The 15,620-nt window shown below is 39.2% G+C and overlaps 3 protein-coding genes across 5 annotated transcripts in view; 1 reads left to right on the forward strand and 2 right to left on the reverse strand.

The window, feature by feature from the left end:
* LOC131939021 (uncharacterized) overlaps positions 1-15,620 on the forward strand; it is a 259,843-nt gene that overhangs the window by 103,616 nt on the left and 140,607 nt on the right. The window lies entirely within an intron of this gene.
* LOC131939016 (uncharacterized) lies at positions 1,667-6,205 on the reverse strand. The gene is made up of 4 exons (XM_059297267.1): positions 5,332-6,205; positions 4,241-4,440; positions 3,285-3,390; positions 1,667-2,139 (listed from the first exon to the last, which is right to left on the reverse strand). Exons 1-4 carry the CDS (start codon positions 6,157-6,159, stop codon positions 2,008-2,010), a joined length of 1,266 nt encoding a protein of 421 aa, XP_059153250.1. The 5' UTR covers positions 6,160-6,205; the 3' UTR covers positions 1,667-2,007.
* On the reverse strand, positions 7,352-14,320 carry LOC131939009 (uncharacterized). 3 transcript variants are annotated; one of them, XM_059297257.1, is made up of 4 exons: positions 14,208-14,320; positions 10,630-10,829; positions 8,698-8,836; positions 7,352-7,760 (listed from the first exon to the last, which is right to left on the reverse strand). In XM_059297257.1, the coding sequence occupies exons 1-4, from the start codon at positions 14,217-14,219 to the stop codon at positions 7,542-7,544; spliced, it is 570 nt and encodes a 189-aa protein (XP_059153240.1). In that variant the 5' UTR covers positions 14,220-14,320; the 3' UTR covers positions 7,352-7,541. The 3 variants fall into 3 exon arrangements, with proteins under 3 accessions (XP_059153240.1, XP_059153239.1, XP_059153238.1); XM_059297256.1 differs by having other exon boundaries at positions 14,186-14,320; XM_059297255.1 differs by having other exon boundaries at positions 13,346-14,320.

Raw genomic sequence — 15,620 nt, forward strand, 5'->3', positions numbered from 1 at the left:
AGTCTTATTTTGTTCCTTACCGATAGCATATCACTACCCTAACTACGTTACACATGTACACAACATTAACTACCTTATAAATATGTACAATGCCTAACTATATTATAAATACGCACACGTAGCTGCTAACTTTTTTTTTTACCAAAAATATCAGAAATTAATTTCAAGACGGTCAGAGAACCTCTGTAACCCAACGCCAGTTCTCATGTAAAACGTACACACTATTTTAACTGCCTTGCCAAAATGTACACTTCTGTAGCTACAGTACACGTGTGTACAAAATCTATAATCTGTACACTTGAACTCATTTTTTCTCCAACAAAAGTACGTAAAGATTATCGACCTCTTATAAACAGGTTAAAGTAACCCAGGATATTTAAAAACACAAGAGTTGTCGAACCTTACTAAGAAATTATAAGTTTGTATAAGCCAGACATAGCATCTGAGAAAATAACGAACGGCTGGGGAGGGGGGAGAGATGGGGCAGTTTATCGATTTCTACTTGAATCTAACCAAAAAATCATCATCCCCTCCCCCACCTCCCCCCCCCCCCCCCCCAGTCCGGCTAATTCCCCCTTGTCCAATACATTTTACTCCATTTTCTTTCAAATCTGATACGAGCCCTAGAAGAAGTGAAGTGTCGTCTCCTCTGGGGGGTTCACTTTAATGAGTTGTATGATTAGAGAAAATTGTCCGTGTTTGCCTGGGCTGTGTAGCTATTCACTAGTGGATGACTGGTGTTTACCAGTGTAGTTATTCACCGTTTGGTGACTGGTGTTTAGCTGTGTAGCTATTCACAATTTGGTGACTGGCGTTTAGCGGTGTAGCTATTTATTAGTGGGTGACTGACGTTTAGCTGTGTAGCTATTCACCAGTTTGTGACTGGCGTTTAGCTGTGTAGCTATTCACCGTTTGGTGGCTGGTGTTTAGCTGTGTAGCTATTCACCAGTGGGTGACTGGCGTTTAGCTGTGTAGCTATTCACCAGTGGGTGACTTGCTTTTAGCTGTGTAGCTATTCACCGTTTGGTGACTGGCGTTTAGCTGTGTAGCTATTCACCAGTGGGTGGCTGACGTTTAGCTGTGTAGCTATTCACCGGTGGGTAACTGGCGTTTAGATGTGTAGCTATTCACCGTTGGGTGACTGGTGTTTGGCTGTGTAGCTATTCACTAGTGGGTGACTGGCGTTTGGCTGTGTAGCTATTCACCGGTGGGTAACTGGTGTTTAGCTGTGTAGCTATTCACCGTTTGGTGGCTGGCGTTTAGCTGTGTATCTATTCACTAGTGGGTAACTGGCGTTTAGCTGTGTAGCTTTTCACTCGTGGGTGAATGGCGTTTAGCTGTGTAGCTATTCACCACAGGGTTACTGGCGTTTTTGTTGTCCTTTCCCTCTTTTGCCTAAAGAAGCTACATGGATTGAACATAGATTAAAAAGAGCCAACATAGGTTCTCAGAGTTGAAATTACAATACAGTATACTAATTACTATTTTACGTGATGTTGCTACGAATTCCCATTTTTTTTTAAAATTTAAATTACAAAACATAACACCATTTGTATAGTTTATTTAAAGTTTTATTATAAAAACAACAAAAAGATTTTAAAAGTGAATCTTTTTGTTATATATAAAATATAAAACATAATAAAAATATATTATAATAGTATCAAAATTATACGTCATAATATACGGTGTAGATTATTTGTAAAACCTTTAAGATAAGTATCAAAAATAAAATAATAAGAAACGTATCAAATATAAGTCGTCGTAGTCGTAAGTTATATCAATAAAAAATTAGTTATTTTTTTAACTTGTCTTAATGTAACGGTCTTACAAGCACAGACCAGACAATTGTAGACTTGCAGAGATTTAAATTATATACTGACGGAAACGATTAGGTTCAAGCGTCTAAGTTGTGTTGATAATTATGGTCATAAAAATGGTCCACGCTCTAATTAAAAAAAAATTAAAAAATTGATTAACTTTCTCCGTTGCCGAGTCGGCTATGTCAGGCTATGCTGGAGTTGTCTTGGCACGTTTCTCTGGCACCTCCAGGGTCTTCCTCTTGTCGTACCGGCGCCGTCTTTCTTGTACCAGTTTCTTGACAGTCTTTACCGTGTCCGGCTCGTAGAAATTCGCAGAGACCTGTAGTATAAGAGGGGGGAGGGGGTGTTTTATTCTGAGGTATTGTGATAATGTTGTGGTGGGGGAGGTGTGGTGATAATCATGTAGGTGGGGGAGGTGTGGTGATAATCTTGTTGTGGAGGAGGTGTGGTGATAATTTTGTAGATTGGGGAGGTGTAGTTGTTAATATTGTGGGTTGGTGAGGTGTGGTTGTTAATCGTGTGGGTTGGGGGAGGTGTGGTTGTTAATATTGTGGGTTGGGGAGTTGTGGGTGTTAATATTGTGGGATTGGGAGGTGTGGTTGTTAATCGTGTGGGTTGGGGGAGGTGTGGTTGTTAATATTGTGGGTTGGGGAGTTGTGGGTGTTAATATTGTGGGTTGGGGAGGTGTGGTTGTTAATATTGTGGGTTGGTGAGGTGTGGTTGTTAATATTGTGGGTTGGGGAGTTGTGGTTGTTAATATTGTGGGTTGGGGAGGTGTGGTTGTTAATATTGTGGGTTGGGGAGTTGTGGTTGTTAATATTGTGGGTTGGGGAGTTGTGGTTGTTAATATTGTGGGTTGGGGAGGTGTGGTTGTTATATTGTATGATTGGGGAGGTGTGGTTGTTAATATTGTGGGTTTGGGGAGGTGTGGTTGTTAAAATTGTGGGTTGGGGAGGTGTGGTTGTTAATATTGTGGGTTGGGGAGGTGTGGTTGTTAATATTGTGGGTTGGGGAGGTGTGGTTGTTAATATTGTGGGTTGGTGAGGTGTGGTTGTTAATATTGTGGGTTGGGGAGTTGTGGTTGTTAATATTGTGGGTTGGGGCGGTGTGGTTGTTAATAGTGTGGGTTAGGGAGGTGTGGTTGTTAATATTGTGGGTTGGTGAGGTGTGGTTGTTAATATTGTGGGTTGGGGAGTGTGGTTGTTAATATTGTGGGTTGGGGGTGGTTTTAATGGTGTGGGGCAAGAAGTGGTTATAATTTTGTGGGGTAGAAGAGGTGTAGTTGTTAATCTTGTGTGGTTGGGGAGGTGTGGTTGTTCGAATTCAATGGTGTGGGTATGGGTTGTGGTTCTAATTTTGTGGAGCGGAGATGGGGTTCTTAGATTTGCATGGTTCCGAAGTTTTCTTAGGTATTAGGCTAGTCAAACGTAGAACCAGAGGTACTTATAGTGTGGTAGTACTTACCTTTATGTAGTGTAGACGTTGACATTTCTTTACAAATTGAAGAAAGTCCGCATCAATGGTTTCATCTGTGTCACTCAAGTCTCCGGAAAACTGTTCCAGTGTGTTACTGCAAACACCAATGTTTTGTATTTTAGTTATATCAGGTGCGCTAGGTTTACCAAAGCTACTTCCCTTTCCCAAGTTTTGTTAAATAACTATCAGAGCCAGCATCATTGCACATTGACCCACGTAAACAAACAGGCAATGACACACATCAGCACACAAACACACCTTAAATAAACACAGCAACACTGCAACTATTAACCCACCTACATCAACAATTCAAAACACACACACGGCGTGCTTATAAACACGCAGACACCCACACGCAGACACACCCACACACAAAACCCAGACAACCACACAAACCAACACACAGACACCCACACAGCCGAATTTTACGGAGACCTTGATGTCTTGGGAGGTTACAAAATCAACAGCCGGGGACCGAACATAATGGAAGGGTATGGTTGAGGTCTTATGCTCCACACGGAGTAAAGAATGATTAAGTCAAGTTACATTTTACCGGTCAACCTCCCCCCCCCTGACATAAACACTCCGGACAAAAACCTCCCCGGGGGGTTTATGACTATGGGGTTTATGACTATGGGGTTTATGACTAAGGGATTTACAAACAATGGGTTTATGACTAGGGGTTTATGTTTAAGGGGTTAATGACTAGGGGGTTTATGTCTAGGGGGTTTATGTCTAGGGGGTTTATGACTAGGGGGTTTATGTCTAGGGTGTTTATGTCTAGGGGGTTTATGACTAGGGGGTTTATGACTAGGGGGTTTATGTTGGAGGGGGGGGGGGGGGTTATGTCCAGGGGGTTTATGTCGCGGAGGGTTTCTGAACAGGTTTTTTTTTCATACCGGACATCCTTTCACCCACAATACCGCGCCAAGTCCGTCACTAACCTGAAGTTGTTCATAATATACCGCAGGACATAAAATATCATGTACGCTTGCCAAGTCAATATCAAGTACATTTCTCCATTCAGCAGTCGCAGCTTATAGATAGGCAAGGCGGGGTCCAATATATCCAGGTCAGAATGTGAAGGGTCTAGAATCCAGATATCCACGTTAAACGCCACTTTCAGTGTCGGGCAAGCTTTAGTCTGGTCGAATCAAAAAGGGACATTGCGATTTGGTTCTTATTTAAAGGCCGTCAAGTAGGAACACAATAACACAGGTTAACAGATATAATAGGGCTGGTTAGTAGGCCACCAACCAGTTCTACGGCTCAATAAAACCAGCATGAGCCATAGAACTGGTTGGTGACCTACTTACCAGCCCAATTAACCCCCGCTTGTTCAAGTAGGAGGACGGCGTGGTCTAGCGCTAGAATGCTAGCACGAACTATCGAAATTGTTTTCGAGTTCAAATCAGTGGAACGTCCCTGAGTCCAGCCTAATGGCTACCTGACTCATGTTAGAAAAATTAAAGACAGCTGGGCAAATTGCTGACCACACCATCCCTAAATATACCGAGGTCACAGAAATGTATGAACTCTACTTCACTTGTACCATGGACATGCAGGTTCTAAAAGGGTAATTTTACTTTACTCTTCTCATACACCTGAAATCTAATTAGGATACCTGGGAATATTATTTTAAGGATTTACAGTATAGAAAAGCTATCATATATATGTACTAAAGTTGTCTTCTTTTGCGGTGATTTATTTAGCTTTTGTGGGTACAAAAGTAGTTCCGTTTCAAACTTACGAGGTAAGTGAAGTATTCACTGGTTTCTGTGACCTCGGCATATGAAGGGATGGTGTGGTCAGCACTATGCTCGACCGCCTTTACTTTCCCTAACGTGAGTTAGGTACCCATCAGAGCTGGGTAGACTCAGAGACGGTCTACTGACATGAACCCGGATTCTAACTCGAGACTTACAAGTTAAAAGTCCAGCTCTCTACCCCTAGGCCACCCCGTCCCTTCTTTGTGGATGCTACAAGTAAATTTGTCAAGACAACAGTTTCAACAAGTACCATCTGATTTACATACCAGGCTCAACCAGGCCTTGTGAGAGACCTTAGGCAAGTAGCGGTCCATGATCCCACTTATAACCAACTGTAAAGTCGTCAGCTGCCCAGCGTGGGATTCAGACATCGCACTCACAAAAGCGCTGGTCAGAAGACCGTAGTCAATGGACAGTTTGGTCAAACGGTGGAGGGACAAGATGCCGTTGGTCACTTGGTCAAACTCGGCCGGTCGATCTGCCAACGAGGTCGGCTCAAAAAAACCGTCGATGAACAGCGACTTTAAAGTTTTTCTGGACACGGTCAAGACGGTGTCGATGACCTTGATGCCTTCGTCGAGCGGCCATTGCGCAGACGACATTTGGAAGGACTTCAGGCAATTCAGACTGGACAGCATGCGCGTCAGAACATGAGCAATTCCAGACACGGTGCTTAACTTCGCACCCGATAACCCCAGGTCAGTTATCTTCAATGACGTCAGAGTGGTCTGATGCAAGCCGAGCAAAACTTTCCGGAAGTCCATCGCCATGAATTTGCAGGACACGTGGTTATTGTGATGTACACAGGAGAGCGACAAATCCCGGAAGTGGCACCCGAACCGCTGGACGCACGACAGGGCTCGCTTCCGGTGCACACACTCGCAGTCGCAGCACAGCTTAAGACGGATGTTGCGCCACAGCTGCGGTGCGGTGTGGATCAAATCCCGCCAAGTCCGACACACACTCGCTAGTCGCAGAAGCTCGTTTTTATCGCGAATAAAACTGAAGATTTTCGTCAATACTTCCGGTGGTAACTTATCTAAAAATAACGCGCCTTCTGATTTTCTGTTTAAATAATTCATTAAAACCTCCATCTTACTGTTCTTCTTTACTGCTGTCGACGTCGAAATCGTCGTCTTCTCTACTTGATATGCTTCCATTTTTATCTTACAGAAACGTCCTAGGCGACTCAGAGAAAATATCAACACAAATAAAATGATGTCATACGACACTTCAAAATGGTTTCCTTTTTATTGAATCGTGCACACCGGTGCAAAAATGCGATTAAGTAATGTGCGAAATTGTTAACATTTTCACTGTCTTTGTTAAAGTTTAATCTAGAAACTGGCACTCTTTTTCTTGAATAATCATCTGTAGTTGTAATTCTCTCATTGTTGTGTAAATTTTATTGTTTAAGTTTGTAATTTTTTTATAAACATTCTCGCCCTAAACTTTGATAGATCTAGGTGACGAGGCTATTTTTAGATAAAAAATATGTATAAAAAGTTAACCCTTTAAGATAACAAAAATTACAGATTGACAGCTGAATTAAATAGTAAAAGTAAAGTAAAGAATCCTCTTTAGACCTAGCGATCCATTGTACACGTGAAGTACAGTTCATATTTTTCTTGACCTCAGCATATGAAATGAAGGTGTGGTAAGTATTTTGCCCAACCGCTTTTACTTTCCCTAACATGATTTAGGTACCCATCAGAGCTGGGTGGACTCAGAAACGTTCTACTGACTTGCACGCGGATTCGAACTAATGACTTCCGAAATAGCAGTCTAGCGCTCTACTGCTTAGACCACGTCACGTATTAAGTAGTGCATGTGACTAGACAATAATCAATTATCAACGACCCAAAACATCCACCCAGAAGTCTGAGCATACTCAGATTTGATGAGTACTCAGCAGTAGCTAAACAAAATCTTGCACCATATGGCTATAGAAATAAACGACATTATTAGCACTATAATATAATAAATAATTACCGCACGTTTTCACCAATGTCCGTCCCACCACCCCGGAAATTTTAGCCCCCCCCCCCTCCCTATCCCCCCTCCTCCACGAAGAAACACTAGTATAAAATCGTGTCCCCCTAGAGTTGTGATGCAGTGTGGATCCCATTCTTGAGTTTTGGTTTCACAATAATGATCTTCTAGACTACACTCCACCAGATTCACGACATGGGTTGTTAGAAAAACGTAGTCTTGATTCTTTTTTTGTCTGCAATATTTTCTTTATTTGTTATTCAAAATGTTTTTTTTTTTTACCTTTCGATTCAGAATGATAACATCGATGTATTTTAGTTGATATTCTTCATAAAACAATGACAAATTATGTTCTTAAACGCTAAGCCTTAGTAAAATAAGAGGAGTATAAAAATAGATTTCAGATAAAATAAAGTAAAAAAAAAAGGTGGGATTATAAGTAATTGTTAGCATTCCCGTTACAAATAACTCAGAGCTAGAGTATTTAAAAACATTTCTTGCATAAGATCCAAGTCGCAGTATCCTGCAACTTGATCTTCTTGGATGTCTGCGGATTTGATCCGTTCGTACCCGGGCCACTAGCCTGTTCAGTGTTACGTCGTTTCTTGCTGATGCTCGTTCTCATCTCTCGCATTAGCCTCGCCTGCGTCACCTTCTTGACAGCAGTTTCAACCTTCTCAGGGTTTTCGAAGAGAGCTGAGAACTACGGAATGGTAGTAACATTGCCGTGTTAGGTACAGACGGGTGTTAGTTTAAAATAACTCAGTTCATTTTAATATTAAAACATAGCTTACTTTTAAAAATAATTCTTTCAACAAACTACAAATATTTGTGCATGTGAATTATTTTTTAAAATGTACATTTAAATTTTACACAGGAGCTAAATGTAACAAAGTTAACGTAGAATCTAAATGGTTTATGCGGTGTATATTGCACTTCATCTCTCCTCAATATCAAAGATAGTTCTTCTATTGGTTCTATTCAAACGTTAGAGCTACACCATTCCCACTAATATACATAACGACTCGTATGGTTATATCTATCAATCCAGCATGACTAATTAAGCCTATGTGACTAAATAAGCATATATGACTAACTAAGCCTATTTAATTAACTAATTCTATATACCTCAGTGAGCCTATATGACTAATTGAGCTGTTTAACTGAAGTCAAATTGACTGAGCCTGCCCCTATGTTATTCATTGTTTGGCCCTCTATCCAGCACACCTTTGCATTCAGCTAATGTTGAGTATTGTCTTACAATACAAATAACAAATACTGACAGTTTAACATCAGTAAACAAAGTCAATGTTGACAATTACAACTTACATAAGCTGACAATTGAACATCATTAGACAAAGCCAATGTTGACTATTATAACTAACATAAGCTGGCAGTTGAACATCATTAGACAAAGTCAATGTTGACAATTACCTTACAATTACAACTAACATAAGCTGACAATTGAACATCATTAGACAAAGTCAATGTTGACAATTACCTTACAATTACAACTAACATAAGCTGGCAGTTGAACATCATTAGACAAAGCCAATGTTGACAGTTACCTTACAATTACAACTTACATAAGCTGACAATTGAACATCATTAGACAAAGTCAATGTTGACAATTACCTTACCTTTACTTGCATTAAACGGTAACACTGTTTCACAAGGTGTACAACTGCCCCGTCAATTACTTCAGGATTGTAATATATGCTACAAAGTAAATCGTCTTCTTCGTTGAATATATCGGCCTCCAGTTTTACAAGACAGTGCCTGTAAAAGGAACGGTTTACACTAGATTAGCTTTTACTGTCGCATTTCTTCTTCTTCTTCGTTCTTAATTTTAGTGTTGGAAGGGATCCCCTCCAACATAATTAAGTATACGTGTCAACTGGTTATACGCCATTGAGGCCATTGACTCCGATTTCAGCCTGCTTTTCTTTTTTTACTTTCTCGTATATACGAAGTATAGAGAAAGTCTTGTAATCGTGCAAAAAAAAAATCGAGATTTTTACAAATCTCGACGTTTTACATCTCACTGATACGGAAAAGCATAATTTTGCAATCTTGTCCGTATGTTTGTGTGTGTGTGTGTGTGTGTGTGTGTGTGTGTGTCCGTGTGTAAACACGATAACTTGAGTACCGTTACAGCTAGGTTGATGAAATTTCATATACAAGTATTTTATCAAAATCGTAGATAAGTATCAACTTTTGAGCGATTTCGGATAACCGGAAGTGGTACTTTTTCTACTTTGAATTTTTCAAAAGCCTATAACTTGAGTACTTATTCAGATAGATAAATGAAATTTGATATGTAAGTAAAAGATCTAATTCTCTACCTTCTGTCAAATTTTGAGAATTTTTCGTTGACCGGAAGTACTTATTTACGCTACTTCCGATTTCTCAAAAAACTAATGTAAATTTTAAAAGTACTAATAATATTGCGCACTATTATGCGCTTTTTTATTCGCGTTCACTTGGTGTGCAATTAATTTGTCTACGAGATTTTATTCTATTTTTAAAACTTTAAGTATTTAAAATGGATTAAAAATCATGTCTAGAAGTCTATAGCCCGAGTTCCCATCCCCTGTTATTTTATATAAGAATATTCGAGAAAGTTTAGGGGAGATCACTCCCGGTTTATTTGGATTTGCTTCCATAGACTTTGTCCAACCAAGAACAAACTACAAGGCAGCAGTTGTTTGAATTTTAAGTTGTCTCTTCTAGAAGAGTGGCTGTCCCCAGCTAACGAGCTTCATCTGCCCGAGGGTTCGAACTCGAGACTTTTCGGTTTAGCAATCATGAACTTTACCGACTCTACAACGCCGACTCCCATCGCATTTCAAATACCCTCTTCCTCCCCCCCCCCCCTCCATGTTCAATTCATTCGAAATACAGCATCACAGCATCAATAAACGAGATTTCTAAGCATCAAATTCACAAAATCATGTTTTTCACTGATTCAAATACACGGGAAGCGGTAGGGCTTATAGTTTATCGTTCAATAAATTTTACTAAATGAAACCTCCCTTATCGAACTCGGCGGTCCATGGGAAAAGTGAAGTAGAGTTCACCAGTTTCTGTTACCTCACATATGAAGGGATAATGTGATCAGCACTATGTAAACACACACACACACTTTCACACGTAAACACACACACACAGGAACACATATAAACACACTGGCACACATCTGCACACACTGGCACACTTACCCGACACACTGGCACACATATACACACATAGACACACACATATATACACACTGGCACACGTAAACACACACACACACACTTGCACACATTTACACACAGAGTGGCACACATAAACACACACACTTCCACACTTGAACACACACTTGCACACATCAATACTCACACAGACACATATACACACACTGGCACACATAAACACACACACTAGCACATATATGCACACACACTTGCACACATCAACACACACATAGAAACACATATACACACACTGGCACACATAAACACACATACTGGCACACATGAACAGACGCATCAACATACACACACAGGCACACATCGTGTCTCACCCACCTGAAATGTTTGACGATATATTTCAGCTTGACACTAGCATAATCGTAGTTCCAGAAATCAACATCGTATCTTAACCCATAAGTCAGCCTCAGCTTGTAGATAGGTAAGGCAGGATCTAATATATCCATGTTAGATTGTGAATAGTCTAAAACCCAGACATCCAAATTAAAGGCAACTTTCATTTTTGGGCAAGCCTTAGTCTGATCATGTCAAAAGAGAGAATTACACTTAAAATTTCATTCGTTTTCAATCATGGACAAACTAATTCTTCTTCTCCGTTCTTATTTGTAATATTATAAGGGATTTTCTCAAACACCATAGAGTATTATGTGTCAACCTGTTATGCGCCATATAGGCTTAACGCCAATTTTAGCCTGTTTTTGTTTTCGGATTTTCTTGGAAATATCCATCCAAGAGAAAACCACAAGGCATCCGATTTCTCTCCTAGATGCGTTGCTGTCCCTAGACATCGAGCCTCCGATACCAGTAGGTTGAAACTTTGGGTTTATGTAAATAAAATATATTAACAAAACAAACCTCTTCACAACTGTTCTTATACTATACTTAGCAACAGATATCTCTAGAGAGATTTTTCGGATGGGGTGTAGGTTAAAAACAATTGAAGTCAACATCAGATCTTCATATTGCTTTAAATGATGTACTAAATTACATCCAGTCGACCAGTGGCGGAGCTAGAAAAAAAGGGCCACCCCGAAAAAAAAATTCTGGGCCCTCAATGTATATATATATATATATATATATATATATATATATATATATATATATATATATATATATATATATATATAAACACAGAATACAAACATTGGATACTCATTCCTGGCCTGATCGGGTTTTGAAAAAAATAAATCTTTTTTGAATTCTGTTTTGAATTTTGTTTTTGGTTGTTTTTTTTTTTGATTTAGAACTAGATCTAGTTTATTCATTATGTTTACTGTAATACTGCCTAGTCTCTAGTTACATCAGCTGGTCAAAAGAATATGAAACGTGAAAGCTTTGTATGTGAATGTGTAATGGTTTCTCGTGTTATGTTTACTTTTATGTTTTTTTATGTAAATTATTTCTTTTATATATATTACCATCTTTTGTTATGTCATTCTTTAGTATGTATTTTTTAAAAATAATAATTAAGAAAAGTAATTGCTTTTTTATTTGTTTAGTACAAATATATTAAAAGGAGCTTATGAGCACCCCTTTTTAACTATTTAAAATAAAACGGTAGTGATCTCCCCTAAACTTTCTCGAATATTCTTATATAAAACAACAGGGGATGGTAACTGGGGATATAGTTATGATCTTTAATCCATTTTAAATACTGAAACTTTTAAAAATAGAATAGAATCTCAGTAAAAAACAATTGCGCACCAAGCGAACGCCTAATAAAGGTGTGTATAATAGTGCGCAATAGTCTTAGTACTTTATAAATTTACATTAGTTTTTTGAGAAATCGGAAGTAGCGTAAAGTACTACTTCCGGTCAACGGAAATTACTCAAAATTTAACAGAAGGTAGAGAATTAGATCTTTTACTTACATGTGAAATTTCATTTATCTATCTGAAATAGTACTCAAGTTATAGGCTTTTGAAAAATTCAAAGTAGAAAAAGTACCACTTCCGGTTATCCGAAATCGCTCAAAAGTTGATACGGATCTACGATTTTGATATAATACTTGTATATGAAATTTCATCAACCTAGCTGTAACGGTACTCAAGTTATCGTGTTTACACACGGACACACACACACACACACACACACACACGGACACACAGACATACGGACAAGATTGCAAAATTATGTTTTTCCGTATCAGTGAGATGTAAAACGTCGAGATTTGCAAAAATCTCGATTTTTTTTTTTGCACGATTACAAGACTTTCTCTATACTTCGTATATACGAGAAAGTAAAAAGGAAATATCATGAAAGTCTTTTGAGCGTTTGTCTATCTTTCACACTACAACTCATGCATATATATACATTTTTTTTTACGCAACAGCATGTGTTAGTTACTGTATAACATAATTACTGTAGTAGATCTGTTTGTTATTTACAAAAGCTTTTACCGTCAACTTAAAAATGCAAGAAAATTATTTTTTTTAACTACAAAAAATTATTATGGTCGGCTGTGGGCCCCTTAATGGCATGCCCCCCCCCCCCCCCCGCATTGCGGGGTCTGGCGGCACTGTAGTTCCGCCCCTGCAGTCGACAGAATAATATAACTCATCCCAGGAAAAACAGCTGCTGGCTGCAACTCATCTAGGAGAGACTAATGCAAAATCAAACAAATTCTGTCTTGTAGTTCTTGGTAGGCAAAGGCAAAGTAAACATACCAGAAAGAAAAGCATGAATAATTATACTTAAATATGTAGCAGTAAATCTCCTTCACTAGTACAAAGAAACTTATGTGTATGCTAAATATTTACCCTGATGTCACCCATTATGGCGTAGAACTGTATTTATACTACAGAAAATATGTGGATAGAACAATTTGGATAGATAGATAGAACATGTGGATAGAACAATTTGCTGTAGCTATTGTATGTGGCATCGTAGGCGGGACAACGTTCTAAAAATATATTTGGAGATAGTCGTATTGCTATACTCAAGAGACGGAGTTAAAGTTAGAAAAAGTTGGGATATAAAATTAGAATGAAACATGTCCGAATAAAAGTTGAAAATGTTTCCTTGAATTACATACCAATTTTAACCAACATTCGTGTGAGATCTTAGGCAAGTGGCAATCCTTTAACCCGCTTATGACTAGTTTTACTTTACTAATCTGCCCTGCGTGTGATCTGGATAGCGCAGCCACAAATTCATCCGTCAGAAGACCGTAGTCGATGCCTAGTTTAGTCAGGCGGTTGAGAGAAAGGATGCCGTTGGTCACTCGGTCAAACTCAGCCGGTCTCTGGGCTAAAGAAGTCGCCTCAAAGAACCCGTCGATGACCAGAGACTGGAGGGTTCCTCGGGACACGGTCAAGACGGTGTCCATGACCTTGATGCCTTCTTGGAGCGGCCATTGCGCAGACGACATTTTGAAACACTTCAGACGGTCAAGGCTAGAGAGCATGCACGTCAGAATAGCACTGATATCGGACACGGTGCGAGACAGAGAACCCTGCAGTCGTAGATCAGTTATCTTCAATGACGTCAGAACCGGTTCATGTATACAAAGCAGAAGGTTTCGGAACTCCACGGCAAGAATTTTGCAGCCAGTGTGGTTATTGTGATGAGTGCAGGAAATTGTTAATTCCCGGAAATGATTTGCGAATCGCTTTACGGAAGAGAATGCTCTTTTCCATTGCAAACATTCGAGGTGGCAACACAGCTTAAGGTGGCTGTTGCGCCACAAGCGGGGTGTGTTGTGGATTAAATCTCTCCAAGACTTACATACACATGCTAGTCTTAAACGCTCGTCCAGGTTGAGAAAACAGAAAATATGCAATAGTATCTCTGGCGGAAGTTGGTCAAGAAAATCGGACGCTTCCGTTTCTGAATTAAAATAATTGGTTAAATAATCACTATAATAGTTCCGTACATTTATCGTGGTTTTCTCATACTTTGCCATTCATAGTTTTGTTAATTTAAGTACTGCTCCTTGATTCTGTTAGCTGGAGTGAGTACACCAATACACTGAAGCGAATAGCGCGCTTAGAAGTCACATTCCGTTTTAGTGCATGGTACACACCCGTGCAGAATTGTGCACGTTGTAATCGCGTGCAATATTCGATTGTTGATTTGTGTGTTTCTTTATAATCACAGCAACAGTCATAACAAGAGTTTCAAGTTTTTTGTGTTCATAATTAATTAATAATCATTTCTCTATATTTTAAATATATACTAAAAATGTTTGGTTAAAGTAATAAGATATGACTGCATGACAAACACAACTGACTGTTATATGTCTCAGAAAATAAAATGTAATATACCCCATCTCAAAACACAACATATTGTTAGCTAAATGAGCAGATTAAAGTTCACTTGGTCACGTCAGATCATAGCAAATCCATCAACATCGCTCATACAAGCATAGATCTACTCTGTCGTTTTTTTAAAATTGCTTTTAAGCCTAAACTTGCTTTTTGAACCCTCTTCCTCCCCCCCCCCCCCCCCCCCCACACACACGTCCCTTATATCAACTCCTGAACAAAATATTCTAATCAAAACAACATATTCTAATCAAAACAAAATTTTCTAATTAAAACAAAATTCTATGTCTCCGACCCCCCCCCCCTCGAAACACAAACACACACACACACACACGCGCACAAGTGCGCACCTTAAAATAACACCTAGACAAAAATTATTGTAAATAAAACAACATTATATAAGCCTCCACACACCCTTCCACTTGGCTTTGATATCAACCTCTGGACTAAATTATCTGTATTAAAAACATAGGATCTAACACATCTTCTTCTTCTTCTTTGTTGTTAATTTTTGGTGTTGGAAGGAATCGAGTGTTATCTGCCGGAGGGTTTGAACTCGAGCCTTTTTCGAATTATAACAACCATGAGCTTTTTGCCGACTCGACCACGCCTCCAACACAATTAAATATACGTGTCAACTGGTTATGCACCATTGAGGCTATTCACCCATCTTTTCTTCTTGGATTTGCTTCCATAGCCTTTATCAAACCAAGAACAAACTACAAGGCAGCAGTTGTTTGATTTTGCACGAGGGTTCGAACTCAAGACTTATCGGTTTAGCAACCATGAGCCTCTACCGACTCTAACACGCCGACCCCTATCTAACCCGATGAGGTTAAGGTTTATATTAGTTATACACCTCATAAAACGGTTGGTTAGTGTTAATTAATTTTTTGCAAGCTTTTATTTAACTCACTTCCTATGTCGTCAGTCGTCAGTCTGTCTGTCTAGAGCGAAACGCCCGAGCGAAATTGCAGGCACTTCTAACTGACAGATACGGTTCGTAGTGAAGACATGAAGACAATGCAACATGACATTAAATTA

The sequence above is a fragment of the Physella acuta genome, unplaced genomic scaffold (assembly GCF_028476545.2).
Source record: "Physella acuta isolate Inbredline_101_S28 unplaced genomic scaffold, ASM2847654v3 ptg000263l, whole genome shotgun sequence".
NCBI lineage: Eukaryota > Metazoa > Mollusca > Gastropoda > Physidae > Physella > Physella acuta.

Bases quoted from the DNA above. Each gene is read 5' to 3' on its own strand.
- LOC131939009 (XM_059297255.1), bottom strand. From the start codon at position 14,215: ATGGCAAAGTATGAGAAAACCACGATAAATGTACGGAACTATTATAGT. The intron at 8,837-10,629 runs GTGGGTGAGACA...TTCCTTTTACAG, and splicing joins TATATCGTCAAACATTTCAG to GCACTGTCTTGTAAAACTGG. The intron at 7,761-8,697 runs GTAAGGTAATTG...ACCATTCCGTAG, and splicing joins ACCGTTTAATGCAAGTAAAG to TTCTCAGCTCTCTTCGAAAA.
- LOC131939016 (XM_059297267.1), bottom strand. From the start codon at position 6,159: ATGGAGGTTTTAATGAATTATTTAAACAGAAAATCAGAAGGCGCGTTA. The intron at 4,441-5,331 runs GTATGTAAATCA...TGATTCGACCAG, and splicing joins ACAAGGCCTGGTTGAGCCTG to ACTAAAGCTTGCCCGACACT. The intron at 2,140-3,284 runs GTAAGTACTACC...CTTATACTACAG, and splicing joins AACGTCTACACTACATAAAG to GTCTCTGCGAATTTCTACGA.